Genomic DNA, 27,997 nt, shown 5'->3' with positions numbered 1-27,997 from the left:
CAGGTTGGTCGATGCACGTGCGTGGTTGTGGACTGTAGCCTATTTTTACCTGCCAAGCGCGCTCTGGGTCAAAAATGATAAGGCGCCACCCAGTGAGCGTTGGTCAATCTCACTGATTCTTTTTCAACTAGGCCTTCAGACAGTGAACTGTTTTACATGTTTGGACATGGCTGAATCGGGAGAAAGCGAAGATGAAATCCAATTTCTACGTACGGTAAGTAGGCTAATGCTACCGAGAATTTAACACTGGGGGTGGCATTTGTGGGAAAGTTGGAAGAAGGTTGCGTTATGCAGTGTATCGATACGGTAGCCAGAAAAATAACCATTTACAGGTGGCTACTGTATAATAATCACTGGTACTTTGGGTAACAATTTTCAGGTGTACATGCCTTTTTACTTGTTAACTTTTTCCCACAGTCATACACTCCTTTGAAAGTTACTTATACAAATAAGAAAAACCAAGCCATGTTTTCATGATAGAGAGTTTAGAGAAGAAACTGTTTCATTTTAGTCTATTTGAAAGTTACTAGGCTGTGTTGAATGGCTATTACTTGTCTTAAAAACAGATGTGTGTATGCTACCATGACATGTTTTAATTGCAAAAAAAATAAGATAGTAAATTACATAATTTTTACTCTCTCTATTGCTCTCCTCTCATTTGAGAGAATAACAACAGCCATATCTCCCTCTTTTTTAGTCACTCTGGCAAATGACCTGCTGACCTTTACTCCAAATTCACTCACAAACCTACTTTTGTAGAAATATATTAGTTTATTTCATTGTTTCTGTGCCACTTCATGGGCTAGAGTAAATTGAGCTTTAGCATTGGTTCTATTTTTAACTGTATTTTCACTACACTCCTCTCAGGGCTTGGTATCTCAGCCCTCTGATAAAGACATGTCACTAGTGGAGTGCTGGCTGATGATGTGTGGGACAGTCATGCTTCGGTTGACTGGTGAGGGCCATGGTGACAGTTACTGGTGAGGGCATTTTGGTCTCTCAGCCCATACTAAAAGTTTCTGAAACTAAGTTTGCAGCTCATTTTCAGTGTTTCCCCAATTATTTTTTTAAGCAGTGGTGGCAAAGTTGAGAGAAAATTTGCCAACGGGCTGAAAGACAATTTGTAGTTTTAATGCTCATTTCCTGCAATTCTGCACATTTTGCCATGGCTTACACCGTGTTCTTACAGTGCCTTCATAAAGTATTCACACCCCTTGACTTTTTCCACATTGTTGTGTTACAGCCTGAATTTAAAATGGATTTTTTGTCACTGGCCTACACACAATACCCCATAATGTCAAAGTGGAATTATGTTTTTGGAAATTTGTACAAATTAATTAAAAATGAAATGCTGAAATGTCTTGAGTCAATAAGTATTCAAAACCTTTGTTATGGCAAACCTAAATAAGTTCAGCAGTAAAAATGTGCTTAACAAGTCACATAATAAGTAGCATGGATTCACTCCGTGTGCAATAATAGTGTTTAACATGATTTTTTGATAACTACCTCATCTCTGTACCCCACATATACAATTATCTGTAACGTCCCTCAGTCGAGCAGTGAATTTCAAACAAAGATTCAACCACAAAGACCAGGGAGGTTTTCCAATGCCTTGCAAAGAAGGGCACCTATTGGTAGATGGGTAAAAAAAAAAAAGCAGACATTGAATATCCCTTTGAGTACATTGAATATCCCTTTGAGTATGGTGAAGTTATTAATTACACTTTAGATGGACTATCAATATACCCAGTCACTACAAAGATAAAGTCATCCTTCCTAACACAGTTGCTGGAAAGGAAGGAAACTGCTCAGGGATTTCACCATGAGACCAATGGGGACTTTAAAACAGTTACGGAGTTTAATGGCTGTGATAGGAGAAAACTGAGGATGGATCAACAACATTGTAGTTATGCCATAATAATAACCTAATTAACAGAGTGAAAAGAAGGACGTTCGTACAGAATATAAATATTCCAAAACATGCATCCTGTTTGCAACAAGGCACTAAAGTAATACTGCAAAAATGTGGCAATGCAATTCACTTTTTGTCCTGAATACAAAGTGTTACGTTTGGGGCAAATCCAATACAACACATTACTGAGTACCACTCTCCATATTTTCAAGCATAGTGGTGGCTGCATCATGTTATGAGTATGCTTGTAATTGTTAAGGACTGGGGAGTTCTTCAGGATAAAAAATTACCAAGAAGACAGTTACAGTTTTGACTTAAATCTACTTGAAAATCTATGGCAAGACCTGAAAATTGGTTGTCTAGCAATGATCAACAACCAATCTGACAGAGCTTGAAGAATTTTGAAAATAATAATGGCAAAATATTGCACAATCCAGGTGTGGAAAGCTCTAAGAGACTTACCCAGAAAAACTCACACATGTAATCGCTGCCAAAGGTGCTTCTACAAATTATTGACTCAGGGGTGTGAATACTTATGTAAATGAGGTACAGTACTGTATATCTGGTTTTAGTCATTTAAGTTTATACTAAAAAGTTTTACCATCCCTACAATTATTTTCTAAATTATTATAATTTTTTATCATATTTTTTGGAGTGGTGGCAATAATTTAGAAGTGGCGGCCCGCCGCTGCTAAATGAATATAGGGGAAACACTGATTTTGCTGTGGCCCTTATCTCTGCTCGTAAAGAACTTGTGATGGGTCATGTTAGCCTCTCTGCCCTGCCCTGACCTGACTTTACAATGCAAGATTGAGGTCAGCACCAATTCAGACCCTTTGAAAGCTTATGGGATATTGACCATTTTCAATTTATGGTCTGAGTGGAAATGGCGTTCTTGACCCCAGCCAGCTCTGAGCCCTATTCCTTACACAGTTAGGTCCCTAAGTGGTTGTACTGTGCAGTGTGACTGATAAAGTCCAGAGGTTGCTGATAGTAGGGTGGAATGGAGGGTGAGGCAGGGGTCAGACAACACAGTGACACCTCAGTGGTGGCATCATGCCCTGGGCACTGAGAGGTGTTCCAGTCTGGCTGCTATTCCCTCCTTCTCTCTCCACAGTCTCTCAGCTCTCCTTATATGGCTGTGACCTGACTCCCTTGGAGTGCACTTTAAAAAGGAGTTAACCGCTCATTGTTACATAAAGTACTGTCTAAGTTAGTTTTACAGCATGAAATGAATTCTGTCAGTCTCATTGGACATTTTTCAGGTGAAAACAACTAGCTCACAATATTTATTAACAGCAATGTGGTCTGATGTGGTCTACTCTGTGCCCCTGCCTCTGTCAGAATGATGAGGTGGTGCTGCAGTGCATCTTCACGTCCCAACAGGAGCATCTGAAGCTGTGCCTGGCTGCAGAGGGCTTTGGCTGCAGACTCTGCTGTCTGGAGTCCACCTCCAACTGCAAGGTAAAGCTTAATCCCACAGCATGGTCTTTGGAATCAGAGAATGCCAGATCAGAGGATTGATAAGAGTCTGATTCATCAGGAATGTGTGCACTGTGTTCCCCAGAATATTCCTCCAGACCTGTCAGTGTGTTCCTTTGTGCTGGCCCAGTGTCTGTCTGTCAGAGCTCTGCAGGAGATGCTGGCTAACAGGGAGGACAAAGCAGCAGGGGTGAGCTAACAGCTTGGGTCTCATTCCAATATGAGACGCTGCCTAACTATAAGGGATTTCTATGAAGTCATGGTTCATGGTTGTATTCTAATAAAAGCCCTAGTTATGTTGTGTTGTGCAGGCTGGACAGGGAGGTGGTCATCGCACCCTCCTCTACGGTCATGCTGTACTACTCATACACTCCTACAGCAGGATGGTGAGCGTTCTCTCTCTGGAGAACTAAGACTTTTCATTTTGGTTGTGTCAATCGCACGAGGGCACTCATGTGTGTGATTATGCCGTTTATTCCAGTCATAAGGGATTGTTCAAGGTTTCCTATGTTTTCTGCTTCTTCAGTATCTTTGCTGTTTGTCCACATCCCAGTCTACGACAGATAAGCTAGCGTTTGATGTTGGTCTGCAGGATGATAAAACAGGTATTTCGCATCATTTTAAAGATGTGTTCTAGTGCTCGGTGAAACATCAGAAAGTGCTTATTTTGATGATGTTTAGATTCAGTAGGCCTATGAGTAGTATGTCCTCTGTTCTGGCAATAAACCACATTCCAAACAAATAAAATAAAAATGACCTGTGTGTCCAGGTGAGGCATGCTGGTGGACCATTCACCCTGCGTCCAAGCAGAGGTCAGAGGGGGAGAAGGTCCGTGTCGGGGACGACCTCATCCTGGTCAGTGTGTCATCTGAGAGATACCTGGTGAGTGACCAGAGAAGTGCATGAAGATATATAATGAGATGTCAGGCAAGGCAGACAAGGCAGGTACCCTTCAAAGAGGAGAGACATAGCTAACGTGCTAATGTTTGAATAAACTTCAATAGTGTCTGAATAATAACAGCCACTTCATGGATGGTTTATTTAGAAACTGTTTCCATTATGTGTAATCCTTGTTAGTCCTGATCTCTCGATCCTCCATAGCTGTCATGATCTTGTTTTCATGCAGCATATGTCCTATGGAAGTGTGATAGACAATACGAGTGAGAGTGGCAGTCTTATTGTGGACGCAGCCTTCCAGCAGACCCTCTGGAGGGTCGCCCCCATCTGTTCTGGGAGTGGAGTTGCTCAAGGCAGGTTGCCTCTTTCTGTCATTACAGAGAACACAACCTATATGCACATTACAGCTGCTGCCATTTTGGGAGTGTATTCTATATGGGATATTATTACGTGTTATTTCTTGATTGTAGTCCTTGACTTTCCTTTGTGTGCTAATCATAGGGTATCTGAAGGGTGGGGACACGTTGAGGCTGCTGCATGGACACACAGACGAGTGTCTGACTGTCCCGTCTACAGACCAGGGGGAGGAGCTACGCAAGTAAGTCACAGAGTCACACCCATACACATCTCATACACGACCAAGCATTTTGATTATTTAAATGCTCCCAATCATTCACTCATGCAAGCCTGTGCTCTCTCATCTCTCACTCTCTCGCTCTCGCTCATGTCCCCAGGGCGGTGCACTATGAGGGTGGAGCAGTGTCCAGTCATGCCCGCTCTCTCTGGAGGCTGGAGATACTGCGTGTTGCGTAAGTCTCTCACATCTCTTTCTCATACCCCTCATACACTGATTTTCCAAATCCACCCCATAAGATGCAGGCATGTGTATCTGTGGTCGTTAAAGATGCGCTCACTTGTATTTGGTCAGGTACAGTGGTAACGGTAAGATGAGGTAATACTGTTTGCACACTGCAAAAATAATGATAGGATTTGAGTGCGGACAGCATTCTTCCCTCTCCTTACCGCTGCTGCCGTAGCTCCATGCACTTACTGCATACTGACTGAGCTCCAGCTGACTGAGCATAACAACTATTTCCAACAGCTGGAGTAGTAGCCACACACGCTGGGGTCAGCCATTCCGGCTCCGCCATGTCACCACAGGGAGGTACTTGAGTCTGACCGAGGAGAGAGGCCTTCACCTGGTGGACAGGGAGAGGGCTGACGTGAAGTCCACATCCTTCTGCTTCCGACCCTCCAAGGTCTGAGGTCAAATACCAAATTCACTGTTTTTTGTCTACCCCAAATACATAGGCCATATCTGATACCCAGCTGTGTCAATTGTTGATGTTGACCAGAATTACATTTCCACATCAATCTTTAGGAGAAGCTAGAATTTGGCCCAAAGAAGGACATTGATGGTATGGGTGCCCCAGAGATCAAGTATGGAGACTCCATGTGCTACGTCCAGCATGTGGACTCTGGTCTATGGCTCACCTACCAAGCCATCGATGCCAAGTGTGCCCGCTTGGGAGCAGTGCAGCGCAAGGTAATATATTGTATTTTTCCAGTACTTATTTCACACTGTAGGCTTACTCAGTATTTGAGTCATTGCTTGGACATATGCGTAGCTTTTATTTGTATACTTTTTTTGCTGCTAAATATGTACTGTATTGTGTTTTGTTGTCACATTGTCCTATGACCTTTTCTCTAGGCAATTATGCACAGTGAGGGTCACATGGATGACGGTCTGAGCCTGTCCCGTTCTCAGAGGGAGGAGTCCCACACGGCCAGACTCATCCGCAGCACCGTCCTCCTCTTCACAGACTTCATCAGGTAGGCCATCACACAGCCCTCTGGGAAACCTGGCTAACTGGGTTCCCCCAGTGAGGGATTTAGCTGAGGTAACAGTGTGATTGGTTGAGAGTGCAGAGTGTGATGGAGCCATTGTGTAGTTTGTGGACATTTGGGCTTGTATTAGCAAGGCCTGGAAACAAAAAATCTATGTAATGTAGAAATTGTTAATTTAATATTTTCTATCTTCTCTCAATCTCCTCTCTTGTTTTTAGGAGACTTGATGGTCTCAGTCAGCGAGGGAACATCCCCTCCTTCAACTTGCCACTGGAGACAGTGGGCCTGAGTCTGCAGGATCTGATTGGCTACTTCCAGCCACCTGGGGAGGGGCTAGGACATGAGGCCAAGCAGAACAGTGTGCGAGCGCTGAAGAACAGACAGAATCTATTTCAAGAGGAGGTAATAGTGATTTCTATAGCCTTGAGGCCCTTGAATCTACTGTCCCCAGAAGTGACTCAACAAAATACGTCTTCTGCATTTGTATGGTTCAGGGATGTTTTTGTTCAGAATTGTGCTATTTTATCTATTGATATCTCTTTCTCTTTCAGGGGGTCATCGGTTTGGTCCTTGACTGCATTGATCGTTTACACCTGTACAGCAGCGCATCTCATTTTGCTGTAGCTGCTGGGAAGGAGGCAGGAGATGAGTGGGAGAACATCCTCAACTCCTTCTATGAACTACTGGGTGAGACTCAGCATCAAATACTCTGTGACATCTGTCAATAAGATCTTCATGCACTACCACCCCGCATTCGACTGACTACAAGCAAATGATGCATGGGAAATCTGTACAGATCTACAAGTAAAAAGTCATACTTAGTTTCATAGTTTCATCCTTTGTTTTCTATTCCCCTCAAGCTGTTCTTATCAGGGGAAATCGCAGGAATTGTGCCCAGTTCTCAGGCTCCCTGGACTGGCTGGTGAGCAGGCTGGAGAGACTGGAGGCCTCCACTGGTAAGTGCATCATTTTGGGGTTCTACTTTTACCCATTACCTCTTAGGACAAGAATAGTCCCTTACAGAAAAACCACATGATTTCATGTGAAATTTCACGTTTTTGGAACTCTTCACATGGTTAGTTTCATGTCATCACATGTTGCTTTATGTGTTGTCGCATGTTATCACATTAACTTCACATAAGATCACGTTTTCACATGAAATGGCTTCTACCCCCAAAGCCATAAGACTCCTGAACAGCTAATCATGGCTACCCGGACTATTTGCATTGTCCCCCACCCCACCCCACCCCACCCCACCCCACCCCACCCCACCCCCTCTTTTACGCTGCTGCTACTCTCTGTTTATTATCTATGCATAATCACTTTAACTCTACCCTCAATTACCTCGACTAACCTGTGCCCATGTATATAGCCTCCCTACTGTTATTTTATTTTACTGCTGCTCTTTAATTATTTTTTATTTTTATATTTTTTTACTTATCTATTTCTTTACTTAACACTTATTTTTCTTAAAACTGCATTGTTGGTTAAGGGCTTGTAGGTAAGCATTTCACTGTAAGGTCTACTATACCTGTTGTATTCGGCTTATGTGGCAAATAACATTTGATTTGATTTTAAACGTGTTTTTGGAACACTTCACATGTGATCATGTGAAATTCATGTGATTTTTCAGTAAGGGGTGACACACATTAGATGTTACATGTAGATGCTGCCACTAAGTTGTGTCTGTTGTGTAGGGGTCCTGGAGGTTTTACACTGTGTCCTTGTGGAGAGTCCTGAGACTCTCAACTTTATAAAGGAAGGACACATTAAATCCATAATCTCTCTACTGGATAAGCATGGGCGCAACCATAAGGTAGATACTCTCTCAGTATCATTTCTCTGTTAATTAATTGTGTTTTATTGAAATATTAACTTGATTTATTGACATATTAACCTGTTTGTGGTTTTATCCCAGGTCCTGGATGTGCTGTGTTCTCTCTGTGTGTGTCACGGTATGGCAGTGCGTTCCAACCAGCATCTGATCTGTGATAACCTGCTACCAGAGCGAGACCTGCTTCTCCAGACTCGCCTCGTTAACCAGGTCACCAGGTACACAACCGTTAATCACCCTCTGACTCACACTGACATTTCCATTTTTTTTGTCTTTTCTTTTTAGCTGCTTTTTCTCTCCAATTTCGTGCTATCCAATTACAATCTTGTCTCATCGCTGCAACTCCCCGACAGGCTCGGGAGAGGAGAAAGTTGAGTCATGCGTCCTCCAGAAACATGACCCGCCAAACCGCGCTTCTTAACACCCGCCCGCTTAACCTGGAAGCCAGCCGCACCACTGTGTCGGAGAAAACAACCGAAGTCAGCCTGCACTCCCGCCACAAGGAGTCGCTAGAGCGCAATGAGCCAAGTAAAACCCCCCCAGCCAAACCCTTCCCTAACCCGGACGACGCTGGGCCAATTGTGCGCCACCCTATGAGACTCACGGTCACGGCTGGTTGTGACACAGCCTGGGATCGATGCGCCACTTGGGAGGTTGACATTTCCATTCCTTAATACATAAGTTTACTTCCCAAGTATTGCCATGGTTATTTAAAGAAAAACTGCTTCTGTGAAAGTGTCATCAAAACACCTTAGTTTGTTACATAACATTGTTACATAACTTTTTTGACTTTTCGTACCCTTTAGCTTTGATATCCTTGTTTTCCATTTCAACACTTGACTGCTCTTCATCTTCTGAGCTCTCAAAGGCAAATTCACAAGCAACGTCTCTGTCACTCCCACAGCTCTTTATATATTCACCGCTCCCCTGCTCCTTCTCTCTGCTCTTAATGCTCCCGCTGTACTCTTCCTCTCCTTAAAGGTTATCCTGCTTTGCTTGGTCCTTCTCTTTCTCCTCTCCTTCATTTTTATTCCCTTCTCTCCAACCCTGCTCTCCTTGCCTGGGAGGCTCAGATGCTCCCCCCATCTCCATCTCTCTCACCTTCATTTATTTCTCTAGACGTCTCAGGGTCTCAGCCAGTCTGGCCTCCATTTCCAGCCTCTTTTTCTCTCTTCTCCTCCGCCATTTTCTTCATCTCCATCTCCAGCCTCCTCTTTTCTTCTTCTACCCTTTGATCGAGGGAACTCTCCATCTCTTTCCGGAGCTCATCCCTCTTCCTGTCCAACTCCCTCTGTATCTTTTTCTCCCTTTTTAGTTTCTCTCTCTCCATTTCTGCCCTCTCAGTCTCCCTGATCTTGGCAATAGTCTCCATTTCTGCCCTCTCAGTCTCCCTGATCTTGGCAATAGTCTCCATTTCTGCCCTCTCAGTCTCCCTGATCTTGGCAATAGTCTCCATTTCCCTCATTCTCCTGTCTTTTCTCTGTCTCTTTTCCTCTACCTTCCTCTCTCGTTCTCGCACACTTTCCTCCCGTCCCACCAACTCCTTTCTCAGCTCGTCCATCATATTCAACCTACAGGGAGCACTCATTTTCGTAGTGCTATCGCTTATTTCCAACTGTCTCTCTTCTGTTTTCTAGTCTATATTTAATTAGAATTACATTGTGACATTGCACTGGGTCATGTTGCCATAGACACTTTTTTCTACAGTTACTTTGTCAACAATCACTGACAACATTCTGACGTAATGTTTGATAACCATGACTATAGTTCTGTGCAGCATGGTACACATCATAGAAATATGTAAGGGATAATCAACGAGGGGCTATGTGTTCTCTGGAAAATAATGAACGACGTGGAAGGTGTGTTCCACAATGCTAGCGGAGTGGAACTAACCTTCCACGGAGAACACATAGAGCCCCGAGTTGATTATCCCTTTTATACCATGGCTCTAATTAAACACATTTGCCGTTAGAAATGTGTTCATTTGCCGTTAGAAATGTGTTCATTTGCAGTTAGAAATGTGTTCATTTGCAGGTAGAAATGTGTTCAACATCCACTGAAATAGCTAGCAAGTTTCTAGAACGCGACTGTAGTTGCATTGGTAACCAAACAAACAGACTTGCTAGTTTAGCTAACCAAACCATCAGTCCTAGCTTGCTATTATGAAAATTGAATTCAACAATGCCAATAATGTTTTCAATTGGACTTTTGCTTTCAAAAGCAGCTCAAACATAGAACATGTATGAACTATAGCCATTGAATTGTACCGTGCAAATATACCGTGCGTTATAGGGAAATAATACACGCTCCAGAATGCCCTTCATATAAAATGATTATATGGTACACATATCAGAGGTGTCATCAAAGTAATGATGACCATACCAATAAAACCAATGCCAGTGACCACATACTTACATACATACACCTTTCTATTGAAAGAATAATCCTTCACCATCAAATATACAGAGAAGATGAGCATTTGATTGAAATTAGTTATCATATATTTATGATCATTTCAACATGATAATATGAAACCACGTGACTAAGGCGATAGCAAATGCCATCAGGAAGAGAGCAGAACTGCTGTTTTCCCCGCGATTGCAAGAATTGTTGTGCATTGAGTGGTTGTCAGAATACGTTTCCCTCCCTATGGCACTCGTAACTTGAATGCACCTCGAGAGGAATATTTCCCTCGCATACACTACCGGTCAAACGTTTTAGAACACCTACTCATTCAAGGGTTTTTCTTTATTTCTTACTATTTTCTACATTGTAGAATAATAGTGAAGACATCAAAACTATGAAATAACACCTATGGAATAATGTAGTAACCAAAAAAGTGTTAAACAGATCAAAATATATTTTATACTAGAGATTCTTCAAATAGCCACCCCCTGCCTTGATGACAGCTTTGCACACTCTTGGCATTCTCTCAACTAGCTTCATGAGGTAGTCACCTGGAATGCATTTTAATTAACAGGTGTGCCTTCTTAAAAGTTAATTTGTGGTATTTCTTTCCTTCTTGAGCCAATCAGTTGTGTTGTGACAAGGTAGGGGGGGTATACGGAAGATAGCCCTATTTGGTAAAAGACCAAGTCCATATTATGGCCAGAACAGCTCAAATAAGCAAAGAGAAACGGCAGTCCATCATTACTTTAAGACATGAAGGTCAGTCAATACAGAACATTTCAAGAACTTTGAAAGTTTCTTCAATTGCAGTCGCAAAAACCATAAAGCGCTGTAATGAAACTGGCTCTCATGAGGACCGCCACAGGAATGGAAGACCCAGAGTTACCTCTGCTGCAGAGGATAAGTTCATTAGAGCTACCAGCCTCAGAAATTGCAGCCCAAATAAATGCTTCACAGAGTTCAAGTAACAGACACATCTCAACATCAACTTTTCAGATGAGACTTTGTGAATCAGGCCTTCATGGTCGAATTGCTGCAAAGAAACCACTACTAAAGGACATCAATAAGAAGAAGAGACTTGCTTGGGCCAAGAAACAAGCGCAATGGACATTAGACCGGTGGAAATGTGTCCTTTGGTTCCAACCGCTGTGTCTTTGTGAGATGCGGTGTGGGTGAACGGATGATCTCCGCTTGTGTATTTCCCACCGTAAAGCATGGAGGAGGAGGTGTTATGGTGTGGGGGTGCTTTACTGGTGATTTATTTAGAATTCAAAGCACACTTAACCAGCATGGCTACCACAGCATTCTGCAGCGATACGCCATCTGGTTTGGGCTTAGTGGGACTATCATTTGTTTTTCAACAGGACAATGACCCAACACACCTCCAGGCTGTGTAAGGGCTATTTTACCAAGAAGGAGACTGATGGAGTACTGCATCCACAAAAAAAGAAAATAAAGAAAAATCCTTGAATGAGTAGGTGTTCTAAAACTTTTGACCGGAAGTGTATAACACACAACAAGCCGACTAGGTAAATAGATTAACTATTCTACAATGAGGGTTGTCAGATTTTTCTATTCATTACTAGTTTTGTTTGCAGAGAAAAAGTCAATGTGGACTGTTGTAGCATCTTCAAAGTGCGCCTCGGTAGAAATATTTGTTAATGTTCTATACAGTGGGGAAAAAAGTATTTAGTCAGCCACCAATTGTGCAAGTTCTCCCACTTAAAGAGATGAGAGAGGCCTGTAATTTTCATCATAGGTACACGTCAACTATGACAGACAAATTGAGATTATTTTTCTCCAGAAAATCACATTGTAGGATTTTTAATGAATTTATTTGCACATTTTGGTGGAAAATAAGTATTTGGTCACCTACAAACAAGCAAGATTTCTGGCTCTCACAGACCTGTAACTTCTTCTTTAAGAGGCTCCTCTGTCCTCCACTCGTTACCTGTATTAATGGCACCTGTTTGAACTTGTTATCAGTATAAAAGACACCTGTCCACAACCTCAAACAGTCACACTCCAAACTCCACTATGGCCAAGACCAAAGAGCTGTCAAAGGACACCAGAAACAAAATTGTAGACCTGCACCAGGCTGGGAAGACTGAATCTGCAATAGGTAAGCAGCTTGGTTTGAAGAAATCAACTGTGGGAGCAATTATTAGGAAATGGAAGACATACAAGACCACTGATAATCTCCCTCGATCTGGGGCTCCACGCAAGATCTCACCCCGTGGGGTCAAAATGATCACAAGAACGGTGAGCAAAAATCCCAGAACCACACGGGGGACCTAGTGAATGACCTGCAGAGAGCTGGGACCAAAGTAACAAAGCCTACCATCAGTAACACACTACGCCGCCAGGGACTCAAATCCTGCAATGCCAGACATGTCCCCCTGCTTAAGCCAGTACATGTCCAGGCCCGTCTGAAGTTTGCTAGAGTGCATTTGGATGATCCAGAAGAGGATTGGGAGAATGTCATATGGTCAGATGAAACCAAAATATAACTTTTTGGTAAAAACTCAACTCGTCGTGTTTGGAGGACAAAGAATGCTGAGTTGCATCCAAAGAACACCATACCTACTCTGAAGCATGGGGGTGGAAACATCATGCTTTGGGGCTGTTTTTCTGCAAAGGGACCAGGATGACTGATCCGTGTAAAGGAAAGAATGAATGGGGCCATGTATCGTGAGATTTTGAGTGAAAACCTCCTTCCATCAGCAAGGACATTGAAGATGAAACGTGGCTGGGTCTTTCAGCATGACAATTATCCCAAACACACCGCCCGGGCAACGAAGGAGTGGCTTCGTAAGAAGCATTTCAAGGTCCTGGAGTGGCCTAGCCAGTCTCCAGATCTCAACCCCATAGAAAATCTTTGGAGGGAGTTGAAAGTCCGTGTTGCCCAGCGACAGCCCCAAAACATCACTGCTCTAGAGGAGATCTGCATGGAGGAATGGGCCAAAATACCAGCAACAGTGTGTGAAAACCTTGTGAAGACTTACAGAAAACGTTTGACCTGTGTCATTGCCAACAAAGGGTATATAACAAAGTATTGAGAAACTTTTGTTATTGACCAAATACTTATTTTCCACCATAATTTGCAAATAAATTCATTAAAAATCCTACAATGTGATTTTCTGGATTTTTTCCCCTAATTTTGTCTGTCATAGTTGACGTGTACCTATGATGAAAATTACAGGCCTCTCTCATATTTTTAAGTGGGAGAACTTGCACAATTGGTGGCTGACTAAATACTTTTTTCCCCCACTGTATTTGTTTGCCGTGGTGTCAATGATTTTGCAATGGCGCAGCGCCACAGCTAAATGACTGCAGCGGAAACACTGATTTTAGTATTATTTCATTACCAGTGTTTGATAATTAAATACGTTTTTAGTACCAACATTGAGTGTCTCGCTAAATATTTATTAATCTTTGTTGCTCTGTATTGGATATTGCCAGGCTATGGTAGTCAGGATACATAGCTATCTTTTTGGTTTCTGCTCTCTGTTGAAAGAACTGACAGATGCCGTTTCAACTGATGAAACACTTGAAACCCTACCTCTTTAAGGAATACCTGGAATAGTATAAAAGTAATCCTTCTACCACCCCCCCCCCCCACACCACCCCTCCCCAAACCCCCCATAAAAAATTAATAAGTGGTTGTCCCACTGGCTATCATAAGTTGAATGCACCAATTTGTAAGTCATTCTGGATAAAAGCGTCTGCTAAATGACGTAAATGTAAATGTCATGTTCTCCTGAATTAGAATCTTCATTCTCTTGTGATGGCATGGTTTTTTCTAACATCATGAGTTCCACCTGTGATGTCGTAATCAGTTGATATTGTGGTACTGATTAAAACAGCTTTATGGCCAACAGTCTCACATTTAAAATGTAAGAAATAACTATTTATATTTCATCATCAATAAGTTAATTAACTTTTAATCACCTGGCTCAGTGGTATACTGGAATAAGAAGTACTAGCCTACCACATTCCACTACAAATCAACATAAAATAATTATGTTAAAAATTCCAGTTTTATCTTGAATTTTTTTTTATTCAAGCCCTCCAAATCTGATAGCTTTTCTTCTTTAAAGTGGTTTCCACATGTTTATTGAATAGGGCGCTAACATTATCCCCATTACCCCTTTATTCATCCCTCCTGAACAAAAACAACACAATTCCCTCTAGCAAAACAAACAAACAAAATAAGAAAGAAACAAACCAATTAAACTAATATCTGTTAGACCAATCACTATAAGACAAACAAGTGCTCCATTGTCATAAGTATTTTGTCCAGTTGCTGAAAGTAAAGAGGAACTGTATTCATCACACATCTCCCCTCTCCTCTTTACCAAAGCATGAGGCCCAACATCTTCCTGGCCCTGGGTGATGACTCGGTCCAGTACAGGAGGTGGTACTATGAGATGACTGTAGACCAGGTGGAGCCCTTCCTCACGGCTGAGCCCACTCACCTGCGTGTGGGCTGGGCCAACACTGAGGGGTACCACCCCTATCCCACGGGTGGAGAGGGCTGGGGGGGCAACGGGGTAGGAGATGACCTCTGGTCCTATGGCTTTGACGGGCTGTACCTCTGGTCAGGTGAGGGAACACTACGTGAAGGGAAGATTATTGAATGTGCGCTGGTGTTATTATGTGTGGGATAGGAGCAGTTTCATTGAAAAAAAAGTCTTCACAATCATGAAGCAAATGCATCTGTCATTTTTGCCGTTAACTTTTTGTGATTCGTTTATTTTGTTTTAATACTCAAGTTGCAGGGAAAAGCATTTTGTACAGAATATACGTCTGCCAACTATGAATGTGAAGTCTGGTACTCTATCTGTCCTGTACATCAGGCTGTGTTGGCCGGAGAGTGAGCTCTCCTTATCACCACCTGCTGAGGGAGGACGATGTGGTCAGCTGCTGCATTGACCTCGTTGCCCCCTGCATTTCCTTCCGGGTCAACGGGCAGCCAGTTCAGGGCATGCTGGAGAACTTCAACACTGACGGACTGCTCTTCCCAGTGGTCAGCTTCTCTGCTGGAGTCAAGTGAGACTATTACCTATATGTATTGTTGTCATACTTTCCTTTCTTTCAATGCATCTACAGTGGGGAGAACAAGTATTTGATACACTGCCGATTTTGCAGGTTTTCCTACTTACAAAGCATGTAGAGGTCTGTAATTTTTATCATAGGTACACTTCAACTGTAATTAATTTGCATTTTATTGCATGACATAAGTATTTGATACATCAAAAAGCAGAGCTTAATATTTGGTACAGAAACCTTTGTTTGCAATTACAGAGATCATATGTTTCCTGTAGGTCTTGACCAGTTTTGCAAACACTGCAGCAGGGATTTTGGCCCACTCCTCCATACAGACCTTCTCCAGATCCTTCAGGTTTCGGGGCTGTCGCTGGGCAATACGGACTTTCAGCTCCCTCCAAAGACTTTCTATTGGATTCAGGTCTGGAGACTGGCTAGGCCACTCCAGGACCTTGAGATGCTTCTTACGGAGCCACTCCTTAGTTGCCCTGGCTGTGTGTTTCGGGTCGTTGTCATGCTGGAAGACCCAGCCACGACCCATCTTCAATGCTCTTACTGAGGGAAGGAGGTTGTTGGCCAAGATCTCGCGATACATGGCCCCATCCATCCTCCCCTCAATACGGTGCAATCGTCCTGTCCCCTTTGCAGAAAAGCATCCCCAAAGAATGATGTTTCCACCTCCATGCTTCACGGTTGGGATGGTGTTCTTTGGGTTGTACTCATCCTTCTTCTTCCTCCAAACATGGCGAGTGGAGTTTAGACCAAAAAGCTCTATTTTTGTCTCATCAGACCACATGACCTTCTCCCATTCCTCCTCTGGATCATCCAGATGGTCATTGGCAAACTTCAGACGGGCCTGGACATCCGCTGGCTTGAGCAGGGGGACCTTGCGTGCGCTGCAGGATTTTAATCCATGACGGCGTAGTGTGTTACTAATGGTTTTGCACTTCTTCCATTTTCTAATAATTGCGCCAACAGTTGTTGCCTTCTCACCAAGCTGCTTGCCTATTGTCCTGTAGCCCATCCCAGCCTTGTGCAGGTCTACAATTTTATCCCTGATGTCCTTACACAGCTCTCTGGTCTTGGCCATTGTGGAGAGGTTGGAGTCTGTTTGATTGAGTGTGTGGACAGGTGTCTTTTATACAGGTAACGAGTTCAAACAGGTGCAGTTAATAGAGGTAATGAGTGGAGAACAGGAGGGCTTCTTAAAGAAAAACTAACAGGTCTGTGAGAGCCGGAATTCTTACTGGTTGGTAGGTGATCAAATACTTATGTCATGCAATAAAATGCAAATTAATTACTTAAAAATCATACAATGTGATTTTCTGGATTTTTGATTTTCTCTCACAGTTGAAGTGTACCTATGATAACATTTACAGACCTCTACATGCTTTGTAAGTAGGAAAACCTGCGAAATCGGCAGTGTATCAAATACTTGTTCTCCCCACTGTACCTATATTTCAGGAGTGCTTTTCTGAAAACACAATTTTCCATTTCTATATGAACGTGATCTGATTCTGTACCAATGTCCAAGTAATTAATGTGTGGCTCTGTCTGATCCAATCTATCGTGGTGTTTGTCTGGACTGTTTGATCCCAGGGTGCGTTTTCTGCTGGGTGGGCGACATGGAGAGTTCCATTTCCTGCCCCCTCCAGGCTTCGCCCCATGTTCCGAGGCTCTGCTCCCCAGGATGAAGCTGAGGGTGGAGCCGTGTCAGGACTTCACCCAGGACCAACACCTTCAGGGCCCCACTGTACCCCTCACCCCAGCAACCTTTACCCCTAGTCCAGTAGACATCAGCCAGGTACCAAATCCAGTAGTACTTTGACCTCTGTACAGTCTTTGCACGTTTGACCATGGCCTTTAAAGCATGTCGGTGCACACAACCTACTTTAGCTAGGTAAAAACAGAGTAGGACCTATCTTCTCTCTATTATCATATACCCCAACCCCATGTGGTTCCTTAGGTGGTGTTGCCCCTTCAACTGGAGCATATTCGTGAGAGACTAGCAGAGAACACCCATGAGCTGTGGGTCATGGACAAGATTGACCTTGGATGGACCCATGGGGCTGTGAGTGATGCAACTACTGAATGGGTTATGGCCTCGTATTCAAATCCCTCACATACATTCCTGTTTCTTGGTCTACTGATTGAATGGTTTCCATAGCAAGCTGTTCACAGCTGTACATGTCTACAGTATATATGTATTTTGACCGATGTGTATTGTGATGTAGGTGAGAGATGACAATAAGAAGCAGGACCCCTGTCTGGTGGAGTTCTCCAGGCTCCCAGAGCAGGAGCGGAACCACAACCTTCAGATGTCCCAGGACACTCTCCGGTAAGCCTCCGCTGCCATTCACACATTCACACCAAAAGGACCTGTCAAGACACTTATTTTGGGTTTATTCTCTTCTTTGTGAAGGACTCTCCTTGCCCTTGGTTTGCATATTGGACTGGCAGATGACCGTGCTGATGAGGGAATGAGATACATGAGGCTCTCCACCAAGTATGTAGCTATACTCTTGAGACTCTTTATGAGTGAATGTTCCTCCTGTTTTTTTGTAGTAAATTAACCCTTCCTCTGCTGTCTAGGTATGAGATGCCGAGTGGGTATAGACCAGCCCCGGTAGACCTGAGCCACGTCACCCTGAGTCCTGCCCAGGAGGCGGTGGTGGACCTGCTGGCTGAGAATGATCACAATGTGTGGGCCAGGGACCGGATCAGGCAGGGCTGGACCTACAGCTCACACCAGGTAAGCTTTGATACAAGGGTAGACCCAGCCAAACTACAGCAGTGGAGTGAATGAAATATCTACTTTACCAAGAGCCTTGAAATAGAGGACGACAAGAAAGTTAGCTGGTCTTTTGATAGTGGTAAGCCTGGTTTGTCATTGTGGGATGAGAAGACCTTTCTGATATGTCTTGATGAAGGATTTGAAGATGTTTATTGTAAGGCTAAGTCCAGGAGCAGACTAGTTTGGTTTATACAGTGAGTGTAAAAAACATTAAGAACACCTTTCTAATATTGAGTTACACCCCCTTTTGCCCTCAGCACAGCCTCAATTCATCGGGGCATGGACATTTACATTTGACATTTTAGTAATTTAGCAGACGCTCTTATCCAGAGCGACTTACAGTTAGTGAGTGCATACATTATTTTATTTTTATTTTTTCATACTGGCCCCCCGTGGGAATCGAACCCACAACCCTGGCGTTGCAAACGCCATGCTCTACCAACTGAGCTACATCCCTGCCGGCCATTTCCTCCCTACCCTGGACGACGCTGTGCCAATTGTGCGCCGCTCCATGGGTCTCCCGGTCACGGCCGGCTACGACAGGTGTTGAAAGCGTTCCACAGGGATGCTGGCCCATGTTGACTCCAATGCTTTCCACAGTTGTGTCAAGTTGGCTGCATGTCCTTTGGGTGGTGGACCATTCTTGATACACATGGGAAACTGTTGAGCGTGAAAAACCCAGCAGTGTTGGAGTTCTTGGCACACTCAAACCGGTGCGCCTGGCACCTACTACCATACCCCGTTCAAAGGCACTTTGAATGGCACACACACAATCCCATGTCTCAATTGTCTCAAGGCTTGAAAATCATTATTTAACCTGTCTCCTCCCCTTCGTCTACACTGGTTGAAGTGGATTTAACAAGTGACATCAATAAGGGATCATAGCTTTAGCCTGGATTCACCTGGTCAGTCTAATGTTTCGTACACTCAGTGTATGTGATAGTAATATAGCGGTAATGAGTGCTAACTCATTCTCTCTGGTTCTTCTAGGATGTGAAGGCCAAGCGGAGCCCTCATCTGGTGCCCTACAGCCTGCTGGATGAGAGGAGCAGACAGTCCGGCAGAGACAGTGTGAGGGAGGCCGTGTGCACCCTGCTGAGCTATGGCTACAGTCTGGAGCCCCTGGACCAGGACAGAGGTATGGATGAATTCACATTCCGCATTAGCAATGATTTTAATCATTATTGTCATCTTATACACCTCTAATAATTATGAAAATAGGTTATTGTAATGTGCTGTTACTCCTTTGGATTTCAGCTGTGATGCCAGACCCATGTCACACAGCGGCTGAGAAGTTCAGGATCTTCAGGGCAGACAAGTTGTATGCTGTGACCAGGGGGAAGTGGTACTTTGAGTTTGAGGCAGTGACGGCAGGGGACATGAGGGTAGGCTGGGCTCGTCCCCACTGCACACCGAATGGGGAACTAGGATCAGACATGCAGGCTTTTGTGTTTGACGGCTCCAAGGTGAGAAGACTGAAATTACTACTGGTGACATGCTGTAATCAACAATATTATGTAGGCTACATACCCAAGTTCGCACTATTAGAAGTGAGTCATGGATTGGACATTACATGCAGCTTGGTGTGTAGCCATTGGTAAGGTCTCTTGCAAATGCTCACTTCTGTCTCTCACACACAGGCCCAGTGGTGTCACCAGGGAGGTGAGCCCCTGGGTCGGCCCTGGCAGAGTGGTGACGTGGTGGGCTGTATGGTTGACATGGGAGAATGCACCATGATGGTCACTCTCAATGGAGAGGTGCTTTTGAACGACCGAGGATCAGAGCTGGCTGACAAGGACTTTGACATCAGCCAGGGTTTGTTAATTTGGCAAATCTCTTCTTCCTCCTAAAAACCAACTTGATGTGTTGACCTGATGGTTTTCCCTCCTCCTCCTGTTCCTGTCGTTCCTAGGCTTCCTCCCTGTGTGTAGTCTCGGGGTGAACCAGAAGGCCAGGCTGAATCTGGGTCGTGACGTGGCCTCGCTGTGTTACTTCACAGTGTGTGGCCTACAGGAAGGTTATAAGCCATTTGCTGTCAACATGGCCAGAGACCCAGCCCTGTGGATGAGCTGGAGACAACCACAGTTCATCCCTGTACAGACAGACCATGATAGCATACAGGTTAGTCACCACACAACCACAAGCCAACCTGACCTGAACCAGGGGGGTATACTACAAAGCAGGATCAATGAGTTAGCCGGCTAACTTCGGTAAACAACCAGAAATAACAATTGATTTGATTAGGGCTGACCCCATTTAGTCGACTAGTCGATTGTTTGGTCGATAGGCTGTTGGTCGACCAAGATTTTCTTAGTTGAGCAGTCTAAAATAAAATAAAATTGACTAATGCATTGCGGAGGCCATGGGGATTGCACACCAGTATCACCAGTAGTACATTTACCATTAATTCACATAATTTCTAATCTACAATGTTTGTTTGGTTACGGTAAATTATGTTAATTTGTACTGTTCACGTTGTTTGCAGACTGCACAACCTAGCTACACTTGTGAGGAACAAGTTTTGGTTTATTTCATTCCATTTAGGAGTTTTCAATGTATTCATTGTCGTTTGTTTGTAGCGCTCCTGTCAATGTTGAGTAAGGACGCGTGCCTGATTATACGTAGAAGTAGGCCTAGGCTATCTGGCCTACGCTTAAATGTAGGCCTATAAATGTGTCCATTTGGGGATCTGATAGTTTTTCTGATTGTCTTAACTCACCACCACTGTGGAACTTCTCAAATGAATTTTTTATTCATCTCAAACAGCAAGTAAATGAAGTCTGTTTTTACATCCATTGAGAATGACAATAGTTCCTCAACATATCCTATTTGAAAACGTATCTTTAGCGCGATGATACCTACATTTATTGATTTATTTGACAACGTGTCCACCCCAACAATGAGAACGGTAAAAGACTGTAATAATACTATATTGAATGTATTAGTGTCTGTCACTCTGAGGGCACAGAATATTGTATACAATGTTGCAAGTTTCCTAGCAGGAGCTTCAGGCCGGACCCAAGTTAATAGTTGATACAATGTTCCGTACAGACAGTCCATGCATAGCCAATGTGATTTATAGGATATTTATTTTTATCCGGATATTTTCAACCTGCATGCTGCAATTTTTTTATTTGTTGGCTTTATGTAGGCTATTTTTACATAGTTGGCAATGGCAATAGAAGTTACTTACTTTTGATTAACCACATGATAATGATTTTGAGATACAAATACTTTATTATAAATTAAATGAAACTGTTCCACAAAAATGTGCATATAAAAATCATAACTGGTACGCAGATCGGTAGAAATGGTAAGATAAATTGGCACTCCAAATGGAAAAGGTTGCCGACCCCTGGTGTAGCCTATTAGGAGCGCAACAGCAGGAGCGTAATAGCAGAACCGGCGAAGGCCAGCAGCAGCGGGTGGAAGAGGGTCGGGAACAGTTTTTTTTTCTTCTGGTTAGGCTATCTTGATCTCTGGCTCCCTTGAGTCATTTGTGTGTCTTAATTATTTAATCACAGTGTGCTTAAAGCATCAGACAAGCTCAGTAGCATACATATAGCTGATTTTATTTCAACACATAGGGTGTGTCTATATAGGGAAAAATACATGTACACATTTTTCGACTCTAGAACAGACAACTCTAGGTCGACCAAGATTGTTTTTTAGTCGGGGACAGCCCTAGATTTGATACCTACTGACTAAAGTTAAACTTAAATACCATATTAACTTAAATACCATATGTGTGTTTGGTTTTTCAGTCAATTAGACCATGCCCATTTCAAGCTTATCTTTCAAAAAAATTGAAATGTATTTCAGAATATTTATTCAAGTCATTGATCTTGCTTTGTAGTATACCCCTCAGTACTGTAGGGGTCAATCTCTCGACTACAATCATGTACAAGGGAGTTTAATCTTACCATTATATTTAGTAACACAGGTCTTATCATAGAAATGTGAGTATAATTCTATAAGTCTCTTTTCCAAGGTGACAAGAATCACTGGGTCCACTGAGAGCCCACCATGCCTAAAGGTTACACAGAGGTCATTGGGACCCCAGAGTTGTGGCAGTGACATGGGGTTCTACAGAATCAGTATGCCCATAGAATGTGCTGAGGCCCTCTCCAGACCAGTAGGGGCTACTCTACCAATCAGCAGCAGTGTCTCCACAGCCAGGAAAGACCTGCAGGAGTTTGAGGTGGACTCTGACTTTGAGATGCTGTTGAAATCATCTCATGTTTACGCTGGCTCCAGCCATGATAAAACATCCAAACTCAAACAACGGTAGGGAGAAGAAACCAGGCTATGACAAACAATACATATACTGTATAAGGGATTGGGAACATTTTCAGAGGGAAAAATGCTTGCATTTCATGGTGTTGATATGCATTTAATAAAGGTCAATCTGTGTATGTGTGCTCCTAGGTTCATGTTGAAGAAACCCAAACCAGAGTTGAACAAAAGCCACTCATCTGCCCGTCTACTGCAGGAGGTTCATGCTGACAAAGACGACTATGACCATCTGGCCCAGTCCACTACGGTAATACACTTTTACTCATCAACTCTTCATCAACTATTTTGACCCATTTCAGACAGAATATGTGGTATATTACCTGTACAAAAATATAAGGCAATGTTTATATGATTCCCTTTCAAACAGCCCCTTATGAACCACTTTCTTGCAGGTATACCCCTTTAATAATAATAATAACTTTATTTGTATAGAGCTTTTCAATACAGGTAACAATGTTCTTCACATCATAAAATAATACAATAAAATAAAAATACTAACAAAGAAAGAAAAACAAGAGGATAAAAAAAAAATGACATGAGTCATAAAAATCATGCATTGAAATCAAGCATCTTTATAAAAGATGCAGGATATAAAAAGAGGCACTGAATCTGCAAGCCTGATCTCCTCTGGCAGACCGTTCCAAAGTCTAGGGGCCCTAATGGCAAATGCCAGGTCTCCTTTAGTTATCACTCAGGCCCAGTGTTGTCACCAGGTAGGTGAGCCCCTGTGTCGGCCCTGGCATAGGGCTGTATGGTTGGCATGAAAGAATGCACCATGTCATGGTCATCAGTGCCCTGCCAGAGGATCTCAGGCTGTGTCCTGGCTCGTAGGGAGATAACAGATCTGAGAAATAGGATGGAGCTAAACCAAGCCTTAAACGTAATTAATAACATTTTCAAATAAATTCTAAAAGTGACTGGTAGTGTAGAGAAGCTAAAATAGGTGTGATATGGATAAATTACCTGGTGCCTGTTAAAAGCCGAGCAGCAGCGTTTTGAACTAACTAGACAATGGAGTGATTTCTGACTGAGACAAGTATACAAAGAGTTACAGTAATCTAGGCGTGAGGAAATAAAAGTATGTATACGTTTCTCCAGATCAGTGACTGAGTGACTTTTATACATATCAGTGGGTAACTGGCAAATTGGGAGGGGTGGGGGTGTTGTTAAACCATGGGGGCTGTTTGCATTTCAAATTAGGGAGGTGTTAAACTATGAAAGTGTTAATGAAAATACCTGCATAAAGCAGAGAAGCAGTCACACAGCCCCGATACCTGTATTTTGGTAACAGGGTCTGTGAAAATGCAGGAATCATGACTAGGTCTTTAGGTGGGTTTTATTTTTCCATGTTTTTTACCCCCTACACCTTTCAGGTGACCAAAAGGTAAAAAGAAGCAGGTATGTTAAAATAGTGGGATTTTTGTCTGTGTATGAAAGGGGTAAAGACAGCAAAGTCAATTGAGGGCATTTGTTAAAGAAAATCAGTAACTGATCTCCCTGTAATCTTCCACAGTACTATTACTCAGTTAGGGTGTTACCAGGTCAGGACCCTTCCACTGTCTGGGTGGGCTGGGTCACCTCTGACTTCCACCAGCACCAGCTGAACTTTGACCTGGAAAAGATCCGCACAGTGACTGTCACCCTCGGAGACGACATGGGCAAGGTCCATGAGAGGTCTGTTTAATAAGGGACAAAGCAACATCATTTTGTGTCTACATTTTCTCTTGACATATTTTGATCATAATGTTTAAAAACAAGCACTGTAGTATTATTACAATAATGCTTTCAGACTAAAGTTAGATTTTGACATTCCCACGTTGTATTTCTGTATGTCAGTGTGAAACGTAGTAACTGCTACATGGTGTGCGCCGGCGAGTGCACAGGCCTGGGTCAGAGCAGGAGGAGTGCTGGCCTGGCCATAGGCTGTCTGATAGACACCACCACTGGACTGCTAACATTCAGCTCCAACGGCATGGAGCTGGGGACCTTCTTTCAGGTAAAGTCTACTGCTAATGGCAATTAACAATGTTGCAATGACAATGTTGCGTTGACAAAGAGAAGAAGGCTCCCAAAGCAAATACATAGTAGTCATTAGTATTTAATGTGAGTTTGCGTTTTTCTCAATAGGTTGATTTATAAAGAGAAGTTCCTACCAGTTGGGATATGATATGATGTCTCTGAGCTATTCATACTAACTGACCAAACTGTTATCAACCAGGTGGAGCCCAGCACCAGGCTGTTTCCTGCAGTCTTTGCCAAGGCCACCAGCTCCAATGTGTTCCAGTTTGAGCTGGGGCGCATAAAGGTAACCTAAATGCCTTATTCATTGGTAACAATGTGATGCCTCTCTCAGTTTGTCCAATTTAAAATGTGTTGTTGATTGCACTTTACAAATACTATACAATCCCCTAAGCATGTCCATACTGTTTAGAAAATATATACATTTTACCATAATGGCCCTGCTACCATATCCACAGGGCTACATTGTCTTGAATGAAAAACCTTGTTATTCTCTGTTCAGAACATGCTACCCCTGTCAACGGGTCTGTTCAGGAGCCAGAGGAGGAATGCTATGCCCCAGTGTCCCCCCAGGCTGCAGGTGCAGGTGCTGTCGCCCGTCCTTTGGACCCGTGTACCAGACCACACCCTGAGGGTGCAGACTGCCCAACCTGAAGACCGCCTCGGCTGGAGGGTCCAGTGCTTAGAGCCCCTGCAGGTCATGACCCTGCTCATCCCAGAGGAGAACAGGTCAGAGGTCAAAGGCCATATTTACTAATGCCTCAGAGCTTTCCAGCAGGAACGTGTTGAGTCAGTAAATTGTTTACTGCCAAAGCAAAGACACATTGTAACATTGTAACATTGCACTCTACAATGCTCCCAACAATTGAATGGGTACACCTATGATTTTTTTACATTGCATTTAGGTCATGCTATTTCTCTCTCCCCCCTGTAGGTGTGTGGACATCCTGGAACTCTCTGAGCTAGGTGACCTTCTGTCTTTCCATCACCACACGCTGCTCCTCTACTCTGCCCTCTGTGCCCTGGGCAACACCCGTGTGGGCCACGCCCTCTGCAGCCACCTAGACCAATCACAGCTCCTCTACGCTATCCAGAGCCCCCGCCTCCCCGGGCCGCTCCGCTCCGCCTTCTACCACCTCCTGGGCCAGGTGCACCTCAGCACCCACGCCACGGCCCGCCTCGCTATGAACCACGAGTACATAGTCCCCATGACGGAGCAGACCAGGGCCATCACCCTCTACCCCAGCCCCAGGGCTAGTCGAAGCCCCCAGGGGGTGCCCAAAACGGGCAACAGCACCTCCCTCAGACCCCGGATGCACTTCACCTCCCCCTGCTTCATCAGAGGAGATGGCATGGGAGTCAATGGTGATAGTGGTGGTGATGGCGTGGTTGCGACTGGGGAAGGCATCCATATAGACAGCCCAGAAATCCCACTGGACCTTCTGAAGGACCTGACAGTGAAGATGCTGACTGAGGCTGTGTGGGCCATGGGGCAGGGTGTGAGGGATCCTGACGGGGGCAGCATTGAGCTGCTGCTGGTGCCCCTAATTCGGCTGTTCCACACCCTGCTGGTGATGGGGGTGTTTGGGGACGAAGACCTAGGGAAAGTGCTGACACTGATCGAGCCTGGAGTCTTCTCCCGACAGGCAGATTGTACCCAAGAAGAGGAGGAGGAGGAGGAAGAGCTGGAAGAAGAAGTTGTAACAGATAGTGATAGGGAAAGTGTGATGGAGAGTGAGGGGAACAAAAGGAGGAACATTCCAAATCTTCCAACACAAGGACTGCTTCAGATGAAGCTACCAGAAGCTGTCAAACTTGAGGTAGGAAGAAACACCTAGATTTTGGGTCTGATGTTTTCCTTTGTGGTAAATGATCTGTCTTCTCTGTCAATACCTGACATGAGCTCACCCCCTGACATGGATGTTCCTGTCCCTCTCTGTCCAGATCTGCCACCTGCTACAGTACCTGTGTGACTGTCAGGTGCGTCACAGGGTGGAGGCGGTGGTGGCCTTCTCAGACACCTTCGTGGGGTACCTGCAGGAGAACCAGCGCTTCCGCTACAACGAGGTGATACAGGCTCTCCACATGTCTGCTGCCCTCACCGCCCGCAAGACCAAGGAGTTCCGCTCCCCGCCACAAGAACAGGTCAGGGGACAGAGAGGAGACTGCTGAGAGGGAAACGTACAGAGCTGGTCTAAGTGCTAAGATTATTGGAGGGATTAAATAACTTGAATACAAAATAGACACAGAGAGACACTTTTTGTTCATAGTTGTATCTAAGCCTATGTCCACAAAGTGTAAAATGTTTTAAATAGAATGATATAATAAGAGCTCTGTGTACTGGAGCATGACTGTATCTCCTCTACTCCCCCCCACTCAGATCAACATGTTACTGGGCTTCAGAGAGGAGCAGGGGGACTGTCCGTGTCCAGAGGAGATCAGAGAGCAGCTGCTGGACTTCCACCAGGACCTCATGACTCACTGTGGTAGGTAACCAGATCAATCTAGACTACTGTACTTCTGTCAGAGAGAATAACCTGAACAGGTGGGTTGTCATACAACAGTGTAAGCTTGTGTTAGAGAGCATAGAGTTCATAACTTGGCCTACTAAGCTTTTTAGAGACTTCGAAAGGGCATGGTATGGTACCTGGAATGGCACCTCCTGTGTTTTTGTTAATTACATATATTTCTCCAATGCCTTATACAATGTTCTGTTGGTTGGCTTACTATGTGCAGGAATTGAAGTTGAGAATGACGCGGTTGTGGAGGATTCCAATCTCTCCATCAAAGATCGTCTCTTCAGCCTGGTTGGGAGAGTAATCGGCTTGAAGAGGAGCTCTGCAGATCCTGAAGAGGAAGACAGAGCACAGAATACCAGTGAGCAAAGCTCCACATCTGGGCGCAGGATCAATACAACATTAAGTCGGCTACTAACAGTGGCCATTGTCTCTCCCCCCATAGCGACTCTTCAGCAGCTCATCTCTGACACGGTGGTGCGCTGGGCACAGGAGTGTGTGATGGAGAACCCAGCTCTGGTCAGGGCCATGTTTTCTCTGCTGCACCGGCAGTACGAGGGCTTGGGGGGGCAGATGGGCGCTCCCCTCCACAAGGCCTACACCATCAGCCAGGTGTCAGTGGAGGACACTATGGCCTTGCTGGCCTCTCTGGTCCAGATTCGCTCTCTGCTCAGCGTCCGCATGGGCAAGGAGGAGGAGAGACTCATGATCCGGGGACTGGGGTACGAATGGAGAACTACTGCTAGTCCTCTTCTAGCTCTACTCTTGCCTCGCTAGATAGATGCCTAGCTAAACCATGTCTTGATTCATAATACAAGCTCTGTTCTGTGGAAATGTTCAAACGTAATTTAATTTACTTCCAAAAATGGGATCGCAACATTGAGCCCAAAAACACATTCGTTATATCTGTTCACCAATCTTCAGCCCTGGAGCTGAAACCC

At 44.1% G+C, this 27,997-nt stretch overlaps 1 protein-coding gene across 1 annotated transcript in view; it reads left to right on the top strand.

Annotated features, from left to right (window-relative positions):
• Positions 1 to 166: 166 nt before the first annotated feature.
• Positions 167 to 27,997, top strand: part of LOC311110591 (ryanodine receptor 2-like) — a gene marked incomplete at both ends in the record, with an annotated part of 90,749 nt that continues 62,918 nt past the window's right edge. The window contains 39 exons of the mRNA XM_084153110.1: positions 167 to 214; positions 3,257 to 3,376; positions 3,480 to 3,584; positions 3,706 to 3,780; positions 3,921 to 3,999; positions 4,164 to 4,276; positions 4,521 to 4,644; positions 4,793 to 4,889; positions 5,026 to 5,100; positions 5,394 to 5,550; positions 5,673 to 5,837; positions 6,003 to 6,124; positions 6,358 to 6,541; positions 6,691 to 6,826; positions 7,000 to 7,095; positions 7,837 to 7,955; positions 8,058 to 8,191; positions 14,746 to 14,987; positions 15,242 to 15,434; positions 17,031 to 17,235; positions 17,398 to 17,502; positions 17,666 to 17,769; positions 17,854 to 17,937; positions 18,024 to 18,183; positions 19,216 to 19,363; positions 19,483 to 19,691; positions 19,866 to 20,040; positions 20,138 to 20,346; positions 22,217 to 22,512; positions 22,654 to 22,768; positions 24,035 to 24,195; positions 24,358 to 24,517; positions 24,740 to 24,826; positions 25,043 to 25,269; positions 25,475 to 26,360; positions 26,485 to 26,685; positions 26,921 to 27,026; positions 27,277 to 27,417; positions 27,502 to 27,778. Coding sequence (XP_084009236.1) covers positions 167 to 214; positions 3,257 to 3,376; positions 3,480 to 3,584; positions 3,706 to 3,780; positions 3,921 to 3,999; positions 4,164 to 4,276; positions 4,521 to 4,644; positions 4,793 to 4,889; positions 5,026 to 5,100; positions 5,394 to 5,550; positions 5,673 to 5,837; positions 6,003 to 6,124; positions 6,358 to 6,541; positions 6,691 to 6,826; positions 7,000 to 7,095; positions 7,837 to 7,955; positions 8,058 to 8,191; positions 14,746 to 14,987; positions 15,242 to 15,434; positions 17,031 to 17,235; positions 17,398 to 17,502; positions 17,666 to 17,769; positions 17,854 to 17,937; positions 18,024 to 18,183; positions 19,216 to 19,363; positions 19,483 to 19,691; positions 19,866 to 20,040; positions 20,138 to 20,346; positions 22,217 to 22,512; positions 22,654 to 22,768; positions 24,035 to 24,195; positions 24,358 to 24,517; positions 24,740 to 24,826; positions 25,043 to 25,269; positions 25,475 to 26,360; positions 26,485 to 26,685; positions 26,921 to 27,026; positions 27,277 to 27,417; positions 27,502 to 27,778 — 6,440 coding nt within the window. The remainder of the gene's footprint in view (positions 215 to 3,256; positions 3,377 to 3,479; positions 3,585 to 3,705; positions 3,781 to 3,920; positions 4,000 to 4,163; positions 4,277 to 4,520; positions 4,645 to 4,792; positions 4,890 to 5,025; positions 5,101 to 5,393; positions 5,551 to 5,672; positions 5,838 to 6,002; positions 6,125 to 6,357; positions 6,542 to 6,690; positions 6,827 to 6,999; positions 7,096 to 7,836; positions 7,956 to 8,057; positions 8,192 to 14,745; positions 14,988 to 15,241; positions 15,435 to 17,030; positions 17,236 to 17,397; positions 17,503 to 17,665; positions 17,770 to 17,853; positions 17,938 to 18,023; positions 18,184 to 19,215; positions 19,364 to 19,482; positions 19,692 to 19,865; positions 20,041 to 20,137; positions 20,347 to 22,216; positions 22,513 to 22,653; positions 22,769 to 24,034; positions 24,196 to 24,357; positions 24,518 to 24,739; positions 24,827 to 25,042; positions 25,270 to 25,474; positions 26,361 to 26,484; positions 26,686 to 26,920; positions 27,027 to 27,276; positions 27,418 to 27,501; positions 27,779 to 27,997) is intronic.

The sequence above is a fragment of the Coregonus lavaretus genome (genome assembly GCF_964263955.1).
Source record: "Coregonus lavaretus genome assembly, chromosome: 36".
Lineage (NCBI taxonomy): Eukaryota > Metazoa > Chordata > Actinopteri > Salmoniformes > Salmonidae > Coregonus > Coregonus lavaretus.
Note: the sequence above shows the minus strand (reverse complement) of the source record. Positions and strands in the feature narration are given on the sequence as shown.